Source organism: Alligator sinensis, unplaced genomic scaffold (assembly GCF_000455745.1).
Source record: "Alligator sinensis unplaced genomic scaffold, ASM45574v1 scaffold93_2, whole genome shotgun sequence".
NCBI lineage: Eukaryota > Metazoa > Chordata > Crocodylia > Alligatoridae > Alligator > Alligator sinensis.
The window spans coordinates 183369-194381 of record NW_005841854.1 but is presented as its reverse complement, the minus strand read 5'-3'; the positions used below and the strand labels follow the sequence as shown (position 1 = coordinate 194381).

General features: G+C 45.1%; 1 protein-coding gene across 4 annotated transcripts in view; it reads right to left on the bottom strand.

Moving 5' to 3' along the window:
• KCNK1 (potassium two pore domain channel subfamily K member 1) overlaps positions 1–9217 on the bottom strand; it is a 48702-nt gene extending 39485 nt beyond the window's left edge. For 3 of the 4 annotated variants that reach the window (XR_003095902.1, XR_003095903.1, XM_006016339.2), the window contains exon 1: positions 6854–9217. Coding sequence is in view for 2 of the 4 variants with exons in the window: in XM_006016339.2 (XP_006016401.2) it covers positions 6854–7640 (787 nt within the window). In the remaining 2 variants the exon portion in view is untranslated. The remainder of the gene's footprint in view (positions 1–6853) is intronic. The other variant, XM_006016340.2, reaches the window with a different exon arrangement.
• Between the last annotated feature and the right edge of the window lie 1796 nt (positions 9218–11013).

The following is an 11013-nucleotide window of genomic DNA, read 5'->3' as shown; positions in this document are numbered from 1 at the left end:
ATGCCCATGAGATCAAACAAAGGAGAGCTGGATCACCACCGCTGGAGCCCCAGGAGGCCTCCAGGATCCCAGGTAAAGCTGATGGGGCTAGTCCATGGCTGATGGCTGGCCCCAGCCTCTCCTACCCCACCCAGGGCAAGCTGCCCCATGCCAGAACACATGTACACGGGTGCTCCCTGGGCACAAGTAGCAGTGACACATATTGTGCCACTGTTGTTTGTCCCCGGGGAAATGCACATACCTTCACATCTGGAACTGGCCTACCAGATCTCACAAAGGATGCATCCCTTGTATCACCTGCCTGTCAGATTCAGACAATACATTTTCCTTTAATACAAAACTCTCCACTCAAGCTATCATGAAATTCACCTCTGCTTTGTCGCAGATGGCTGATCACTGCTAGTATTTAGCTACTGCTCCCTCTTACCCATCCTTACCCCTAGTCTGCACCAAACTGAACTGTGAACACAACATATCACATTTTCCAGGTTTCGTTCCCTTTAAATGTGGCCCAGTGTTAAATACCCCTTTTCCACACTATAGCACATTCAAGATAAATCCCAAAAGACATTCAGTGCCCACAGAAATTGCAAATATCAACTCTGTCATATTCAGAAGTGGAACGGAGCTCACTCATCTCACCATTATCTTCCTTGGCACAGCCACAAGTCCTGCCTCCTCCCCACCACAAGTATATGCATTCTTATTATGGAAGCACTAAACATGTCCTTTATCCCTGCTGTAAACCTCTAGCTTGCTATTCTGCATAAGGATAACCCCATTTGATCCTTCATAGAGGGATCTATTCTCACAGCTCTCTAGCACTGAGAGACATGATCTCCCCACCACTCTCATTAGCCAAGTGGAAAATGAAACCCAGGCTTTTGTTTGCTAAAGGTGAAAAGAGTCACCCAGGTACTGAGCCATCCTTCAATTCCCAGGAAATGCTGCAAGACATTCCTATACATGCCAGAATACACATATCAAGGAAGGTCTTCACCATCACCAGCAGTTCCTCAACTGGTATTCCCCTACCAACCCTACCCATACTGGTTTCTTAAAAACAAGAAGTACCCACCCTGTTCTTCTAACCCTCACACCAAAACTTCTCTTTTCTTTACATTTCCCCCTGACAGCTTTCCTATTTGTACTATACAAGAAAGGTTTGGAGCATAACTGCATACACTGACACCCAGGATGACATATTTGCTGGGATGGTGAACCACACCCTGGACAAAAGCATTTTCTTCCCCTCCCCCCCAAGTCAAAATAAGCACGTCTTTAGAATTAATTTTTGATTTACATATGACGGACCCATAAACTGCCACCTCCACTCACAGCAGCAACCACTGCAAGCAGCACTACCAACTTGACCGGAATCGCTAACAACACCTAGCATTTATATCATACAAGCATATCTGGGCATGGATCATGAAGGACGTTTTTGTTTCTAAGGGTTACCATTACAATCAATTTCATTTTTATTTTTAATGGTTCGTTTTGTTGATACCTTTATGAATAAATTGCTTCATTTTTGATTCTCTATCAGTTGAAATTTTACATTGAAACAATAACATTAAAAGAACCTAGTGCCAGTCTCTGCAATACTCCTCTGGAGCCTCACTCAGATCATTTCATTGCCCTTTATTTGCCTGTCCTTCAGGCAGCTTTTAGTCATGTGATGATGCACTTATCCAGCTAATTTGGGTTGTTTTTAGATAACAGTTTACCTCGCTTTGCTTATTCTGTATATTCCTTGCACTTAAACAGATTTTTTTCCTCAGTTCATCTTCATCTACTCTTAATTTAGGCAAAAGGACATCCTTTTTTAATGCTAAATTAAAACACCTTCTTCCCAAAATATTTCTTCTACTTAGCTTAAAGTCCTGTCTGTCTGGTCAGCTTTGAATCCAGGGTATCAGTACCCCATTGCTTAAATTAAGAGATGACCAAAGAATTCAACATGCCTAACTAACTCAAACCCACCCTCATCACAACAGTCGCAGTCTTTGGTACCACTATTCTCCTTCCTGCACTTGCCTAAGCAAGGGATGGGGCAGGAGACATATTATATGTGCAACAGTCTTAACTGTTGATTGTCCCAAACTGCTAAGTTTCTTAACTCTCACTGAAGTGGATAACTGCCTCAAGTCCTAAAGAATAGTAGGAGTTTGAAGACTTAATTCTTTACTGTCATCCACATGCACACCTGCATTTGCCATGTAAAGAAATCTGATATGGTAGGGTCGTTCATTCACTCTGTACAGGTGTAAATAATTATACAAGTTGCAAGGCAATGGTGGGGAGGAAGGAAAGGGAGGGGAGGGGAGGGAAATCATGCCTAGAGTGTTGTCTGCAATCAGATGCAATTTAGATAACTGCTGCACATTCTAGATTGGTTTGGTTGTGAACTATTGTACCCAGGAAACAACCCAAGGTAAAATAATAAAACTGTATATATTTTTTAAACATAAACATCACAATGTTTTTATTTTCCCCTCACTTCAAGAATCCACTTTCCATATTTAGTTATATGCAGGGAAGGAAGATTTGGGTAACAACAGATTGCCTAAAAATATTTTTGCAGCACTTAACAAGATCTGTTGGATGATAACTTTTATTGAGCCAACTTTGTAGTTAGGAAAGATGTCAGTCAAGGTTTTGAGCACAAAATATCCTTGTTGCACATACAACATCTCTGCTGTTGCCGAGAGCAAACCAAAGATGGATTCCAATATTCTGATTAAAACTCATGTGTCCAAGAAGTCTTTGGACTTGGCCCATAGGAAGAGATATAACCCTCTCCTCTTACAGTACATCAAGGTAATTTTATGCATGACTATGGATCTCTATTCCATTTGAACGTAGGTGACAGGAAGTTCTGAAAGGCCATTAAAATGTTTTTTTCAAAAATGGGTTTTAAATCCCTGGCTACACCTCTACAAAAAAGATATTACAGTGTACCTAAATGACAACCAATCTAAATAATAGGACTCTGTGAATATGGACCATAGCACATTTTTGAAGAGTTGCCAACTCAGTACAAACCTAGTGCTTTATTTATATTGAGAGGCATTGAATCTTCTGAATGTTGACTCATGCCTGATGCATAACCTGCCAAGTTTATTAAGCACCATATTGTGTTGTTTATAAATTAATATTTTATTAACAAGAGAAACTACATATTTATTGAGTGTATAAGAAATTACATAAAAATATACCATTTCTATAACGTACCTTAATATAGTATGCATTACTATATGCCCCGTAATACATATAGTAAAACATTAATTTTAAATTTTAAAATAGCCTTTAAATATTAAAGTAACTTCTATAATCTCCAGAAGGTAAATACATTTAGTTCTACTATTTATGAACAAAGATAACATACAGCACCAGCACTAGGTCAACACAATTAAGTACTTAAATTTTATTGTGCTTCAGAGAGGGTCAACCCCCCTCCCCAGTTTCTGAAAAAACATGAGGGTTAAATGTTTATATTATATATTCAAAATATGTTTAGCTCCTAGAATTTACCAATATTGCTGCTAATCTTATGATGACTAAACCTTTAAAAAAACCCCAACCCTTTATTCCTACAAAATGTTTAACTTCCATGTCACAAGCATTTTACCTTCATTTCTCATTACCTCTACTAGGGTTTTCATAGCCAAATTAAAAAAAAAAAAAATGATCATCAACCCTTACAGTGAATACATCATATGTTGTACTATAAAGGCATCCCTATTAAATAGCTTAGTTTACATATTTAACATCCAATATGTGTTTCTTGAAACAGGCAAAATATGTCTGTCTACCAGAAAGTAACAAAGTAAGACTAAGCAGAACACTGTGATATGTGTTATCATCATTAATCAGCAGCCAAAGGAAAACAGAAATGCTTACTAAAAAAAAAAATTTGTTTCTTTTATAACCTTAACACATTGCTGCCAGGACCTGCTCATTCAAATGGCAAATGACTCAATCTGGATTAATTTTAGGGCAGTTTTAAAAGCATCTCACATTTATTGAAGAGGTCTTCCTTATGGTTCCAATGAGTCACTTTTTAAACAGTCACTGAATTGTCAGTCTGACTCCCCTGGCACATAGAGCTGTACTTACTTGTAAAAGGACACCATCAATTTAAATTGTTTTAAAGTTGTTTTTAAGCACATCATTCAGTTATCACATATTGGACTCAAATATCACATCCCTAGGAATCTAAAACTGAAAATAACTATACACAACAAGAGTGACATTTAGGTTTTTAATTTATTTCAGTTTGGATAATGGAAATGCAACAAACCAAGGCCACAAATCCAGATCTGTAAAAGTCATTCAGAGGCCTAAAGATGCAGAGACGCTCTTAAAATGTTCAGTAAGCATATTGGTGCCTTATTTCCATTGAAATCCTGACACGGGACATTTCTATGATACCTCCGTGTTATGGCTTTCTCTACCCAGCAGAATCATCCCTTGAAGCCATGGGTCAATGGACAGAATTAAAAAACTTTGGCAGCATGTTGCCACATATTAGCAAAGAATTATAAAACAACACTTGCCGCATTCACTTTTTGCCTGGTGCTGCTCAGTTCAGAGACTGTGGGATATGAGTTTAAGCTGACAGTATCTCTTTAAATTAGAACATACTGTTGAACTATCAGTCCAGAAGCAGACAGATGGCTCAAAACTTTTAAAAAACTGTATGCAGCTTGGGGGAAGCAACTATGTCTACTTATATATTTGAATCACACCAACACTGTTTGGCACTCAGTGAATAACTGTAAATATAGAAAAGACTGCTCAGATAGAAAGTATGCATACTGAATTAGTTATGGGTGTGTTCTTTTTCCAGAGACAAGTAAGGAACAATTAGTTTTTCCACTGTGAAAAGAAACCAAACACTCACTTGCTCTCCTTAAGTTACTTTACAAATGAAGCAAGGGTGATGGAACCTGAGCGCTGCTTCCCTCCTGCATTACTGGATCCTTACACCAGCATAATTTCCCTGAGCGCAATGGAGTGGTAAATCAGACCCCTGAAGTTTTTAGTCTTCTTCCAGTTACCCATTAAATCATAGATTCAAAACATTGAACTAAAGAGCACAGAATAGCTTCCCTGAGTCAACTTCCCTTCTCATTTACACTAGACCAGCCCCGCCCAAGTCAAATCCATCAACCCGAAAGTCACCAGGTCAAATTCCTCTTCCAGATAAGCCAGTGGAACTACTGTGGCTTATATGTACAAAGCTAGAAACAGAATTGAAACCAAGTGTTACACTGCTACAAATCCAGGGAGAATTCAATAATCTTGATTCATGCAGAGCAATCAGCACCTGAGAAGTGAACCTGGGTTCATGAAAACTTGTACTCTATACCAGGGGCGGCAATGTATGTGAGCAGAGTGCCAAAAACATGGGCAACCTCGACCTGTAAGATGTTGGCATGCCAGAGGCAGACAGCAGGGGAGCTGAGGGGCCCAATCCATTTGGGACAGCACAGCCCCAGCCCCATCCCTGCCATTTGCCCAGAGGCCTGCATGCCAAGCAAAATGCCTTCACATGCCATGCTCTGGCACCTGTACTGGGGGTTACCTACCCCTGCCCTATACTATCTCTTATTTCACTAATCTGTAAAGGGGCAGATCCACCCTGCCTTCTATCTTAATTTGTATATGACAGTTTTCCTCAGCCTTTGCTGTATCAGGATGTGCCCACACACCTAGCCTCCCTATTTGGCACTGCCAAAGTGGGTAGGCCGGCAGGTCCCTGACCCGACCCCCACACAAACGCAGGTGGGACCTACAGAAGAGTCTCGTAACACCCTAGGTCCAAAGATATAGGAAAGAGATGCTCAGCGAACATCTCCAACCAAGCCCTATGCAGCCCTGCTGCCCACCAGTAAGTGCTGGGGAAATGGCTTCTCTTCCCATGGCATGGAAGCAACAATCTGTACACAGGTAAATTGTACACAACCTCTCTACCCAGAGAGGCTGCGCAATCTCCATCCTTGGAGGTTTTTAAGCCCCGGGCTGGCATAGTCTTGGCCGGGATGATTTAGAGCAGCGTTTCTCAACCCATGGGTCGAGCCCCAATAGTGGGTAGCAAGAATGTACGAAAGGGTCACGGAAAAACTTAAAAAAATGAATCAACAAACTTTTAAAACAGATTCTCCTTGAAAAGAGAAAAATGTGGGAAACCGGGGCTTTTCCCTTGCAGGCTGGCAGAGCTGCAGGCTGCAAGGGGCTGCTTGGGAGCCCCCTGCTCCACACACATGGGCCAGCGGGGCAGGACCAAGAGGCACTGGGATGGGACCGGCCATCAATGTTTACAGACGGGTCCTGGCACACGAAACCTTGCGAACCACTGCTCTAGATGGGGAGGCTGCGCTTGGAGAAGGGGGCTGGCCTAGATCAGCGTTTCTCAACCTGTGGGCTGCGACCCAAAAAGCAGGTCGCAAGAGTATACAAACTTTTAAACACGGATTCTCCTTGAAAGGAGAAAAAGTGGGAAACCGGGGCTTTCCCCTTGCCGGCTGGCAGAGCTCCAGGCTGCTTGGGGCCTCCCCATGCCCCACACACAGTGGGTCAGGCACGAGGGGCACTGGGTCTGGACAGGCCACTGATGTTTACAAATGGGTCCTGGTACAAAAAAAAAAAAAAAAGGTTGAGACCCGCTGGTCTAGAAGGGGAGGACACTGCTTGGAGCAGGGGGCTGGCCTACACGAGGTCCCTTGCAGCCCTCACGTGCTAGGATCCCGGCTTCAGCCTCCCGTGATGCGGGCCGCCGGCAAGCCCGCACGCCCTGCTGCGGCTCGCCCCCCGGCCCGGCTCGGGGCGCCGGGCCCGCGCTTACCCGTGGTGGAGAGCACGGTGCTGGCGAAGAAGAGCGAGGAGGTGAAGTCCCAGTTCCAGCTGCCCGAGGCGTTGCTGAGCACGGACACGCCGTAGTTGCTGGCCTCCAGCACCCGCGCGAGGAAGCGCTCCAGCTGCGGCTCGCCCAGGCAGGCGTGCTCGTCCAGGAAGCGCCGCTTGAGCTTGGCCAGCTCCTGGCGCAGCAGGTCCTCGGCCGCCAGCTCCACGGAGGAGAAGACCACGGCGCCGAAGACCAGGTAGAGCGCGTAGCCCAGCACCAGCAAGCCGAAGCACCAGGCCGAGCGGTGCTGCTCCACCAGCCGCACGCACGAGCTGCCGGCCAGCGACTGCAGCATCTTCCCCGCGCGCCGCCGCCGCCGCCCCGGCTTCCTGGCCTTGGCTTTGAGCGCGAGATGATGTGGCGGCCACGTGACGCCCCGCTCAGGTATCCGGGCCGGGGACCGCCCCCGCCCCGCCCAGCCCCGGGGGCGGTAGGGATGTGCAGGCTTGCCTTCTGCCTCCGGGCTGCTCCTCTGCCGGCGTCGGCCTGGAGGCTTCCTCTGTGCCTGACGATGCACAGCCCTCCCCTCTGCCCGGAGGCTTTCCCCTAGCCTGAAGATGTACACACTTTCCCTCTGCCTGGAGATTTTCCCCCAGCCTGGAGATGTACAGACTTTCCTTCTGCTGGACAAAGCCATGGCTGGGATGATATAAATGGGATGGGAATGGTCCTGCTCTGAGCAGGGGGTTGGACTAGATGACCTCCTGAGGTCCTTTACAACCCACATTTTTGATGGTTCAATGAAGATTTTCCCTCTGTCTGAAGATGTACAGACTTTCCCTTCTGCGAGACAAAGCCATGATGATATGGATGGGGATGGGGATGTTCCTGCTTGGAGCAGGACCTCCTGAGGTCCCTTCCAGCCCTCATTTTCTGTGGTTGAATGAAGATTTTTCCTTCTGCCTGAAGATGTACAGACTTTCCCTCTGCCCAACAAAGCCCTGGCTGGGATGATATAGATGGGAATAGTCCTGCTTTGAGCAGGCAGGTGGACTAGATGACTTCCTGAGGTCTCTCAACCCTTATTTTCTATCGTTCTATAAAGACTTTCCCTCTGCCCGGAGACTTTCACTCTGTTTGCAGATGTACCAACTTTCCCTCTGCCTGGAGAGCTTCCCCCTGCCTGAAGATGTACCAGCTTTCCCTCTGTCCGAAGATGGGTGTGTGCGCCCAAAAGCTTGCAAATAATAATTTTTCCAACTCTTTAGTTGGTCTAATAAAAGAGATCACATTTCCCCAAAGAACCTCTTGAAATAGGGATGTGAGCAGACAAGGTTCTCAGGGGAAATTAATGTGTTCTCTTTTATTAGAGAAACGAAATAGTTAGAAAAGCTGTTCTTTGCAAGCTTTCAGTGCAAACACCCTCCTCTTCTTTTTTGAGTAGTTTCCATGTCAAACAGCAAAATTCAGTATCTTCTGTGTTGCGGGGGTGTTGGTTGTAGTCCTGTTGGTCTAACAACATTTTGTACCTTAAAGCTTGCAAAGAGCAATCTTCCCAACTGTTTAGTTGGCCTAACAAATATCACATCTACCCAACAAATCTTGTCTGCCCTATTGGCAGGGGTTCTCTGGGTAGATGTGATATCTTTTATTAGGCCAACTAAATAGTTAGAAAAGTTGTTCTTTGAAGCTTTCGGGTGCAAACACCCTCCTCTTCTTTTCCATGTTGTGAAGTTTCCATTTCAAACTGCAAAATTCAGTATCTTCTGTGTTTCTGGGGTGTAGCCATGTTGGTCTAAGGACATTTTGTACCTGAAAGCTTGCAAAGTACAATTTTTCCAACTATTTATTTGGTCTAATAGAAGATATTATATTTACCCAAAGAACCTTGTCTGCCTATGTCCTTAGACTAACACGGCTACAACCAACACCCCCAATAGGACTGTAAAACTTCAGTACAGGTGAGAGAAATACGGACCAATGACATAGAGAAGAGGAATTATAATGGAATATAAAATTAAAATAAAATAATGACATGCTATAGGGCTTCTTTTATTTATGCAGCCACAGAAGCGGGTACACAATGAAATTTTAAAAGGCAGCAACTCTGGGCTCTGTAACCTAGAGAAGAAATTCCTAGCAAAGACCAAGGGCTAGAAATTGAAGTGAGATGAAATCATATCTCAGACAAAAGCACGAATTTTTAACAGGGTGATTAAACATTGACATAAGCAACCTAGGGCTGTGGTTGATTCTTCATGTCTAATTTTCATATCAAAATCGGCAGATATGCTGAAGTCAGACACATGTATTGTGCTCAGTGCAGGGGTAAATAAATGAGATTCTATGGTTCATGTTATATAGGAGGTCAGAGGGGAGGGAAGGGCAGGGGGTCAACACATTCAGACCCCAAGCCCAGGGCATTACACTAGTCCCTGGGCTTTTGATGGCCTCTGAGACAGGTCCCAGCGCTGCTGGCAAGGCACACAGCTGGTCAGGGAGCTGCTCCAGGGCTGGGATCTTTCAGCACTGACAGCGTGGTCTGGAGCCAGGGTAGAGCTGCGATCTGCTGCGATCTGCTGCCAGCATGCCCTGGGTAGGGGTATAGGGATCATGGCTTTGCCCTGGTTCCAGACCACAATGTTACTACTGCAGGATCCCAGCCCTGGCCCCACAGTGACACAGGCAGTGGCTGCTGTGAAATGGAGCCACCAGTCAGCCAGATTTGCCATTTTCTACACCCCTGCAATAGCACCTAATAGTTATATGTCCAGTGTTGCCCCCCTCCACTACAAAAAGGATGTGGACAAGTTGGAGAGAATCCAGCAAAGGGTAGCAAAAATGGTTCGAAGGCTGAGGCACAGGATTTCTGGGGAGAGGCTGAGAAAACTGGATTTATTTAGTCAGCAGAAGAGAAGACGGGTGGGGGGGTTGATAGCAGCCTTCAACTACCTGAAGTGGGGTTCCAAAGACTATGGAGACAGACTGTTCTCAGTGGTGACAGATAACAGAACAAGGAGCAATGGTCACAAGTTGCAGCAAGGGAAATTTAGGTTGGATATTAGGAAAAACTTTCTCACATGGAGGGTGGTGAAACCAGGTTACCCAGAGACGTTGTGGTATCTCCATCTTTGGATGGTTTTTAAGGCCTGGCTCAACAAAGCCCTGGCTGGGATGATCTAGCTGGGGCTAGTCCTATTTTGAACAGGGGGTTGGACTAGACTACCTCCTGAGGTCCCTTCCAACCCTCATTTTCTCTGATTCTCCAGCATCTGTTCATCAGCGAGCGATGGTGGACATTGCAGCTATTCTACTGACTGGTGGTGCATTTTCTTTTGTGGCTGTAAAGATCGATGTTAGGCTTGCAAGTCCTGCCACAGTGGTCACAGGTTTGCATGGCATTAGGGGTGGTCGTACTGACAGACTGTTTCCTTCAGTCACATTTCTGTTGTCATTTGAGTGACCATTTCTCATCGTGATATTGGACTCCAAAATTGAGAACGGAGCGCCACTTTGTCCTGTCTCCTGCTAAGGCCTCCCAAAGGTTTGGGTCAGTTCCAAAAGCTTTCATATCCTGCTTGCAGACATCTTTGAAGCACAGTTTTGGTGCCTAATAATGGGGGAATGGGGGGGTAACTTGCTCTGTGGGTATCAAGCCCATGTTAACCTTATATGTCAAATAAACCTCACTGTGCTACTGGGCCTGACATCACTGCTGCAGGAAAATGCTTATGTGGCACTAAGAGGAGAGGACCCTTCCTTGCCGGGAGGGCATCCTCAGCACTAGGCTAGAAGCAGTCTCTCCCCTTGCTGCATGTTGTCCTTTCACCACCCTCCTTTCCAGTCTGAAGGGAAAATTGTGGAATGAGAAGTCATCTAGACTGGACACCGTTACATATGGTTTCAACAGGGACTCCAGATGCTTACCCTATTGCCTGGCTTAACTTTGCTGACCCCTTTGTTTGTATGGGCTCTTTGTTTGTCTGCCTCTCCCAGACCTGCCCATACCCCTTGCTTTCCCACCTATTGTATTCTAACCACTCACCCCACTTCATAGTCTGCTCTGTGCTGTCCTTTCTCAGTATCTGACAAAAAGAACTTGGGTTAAAAAAAACTTGTGAGATATATATATCTTACTTAGTTAGTCTATCTCCGATGGC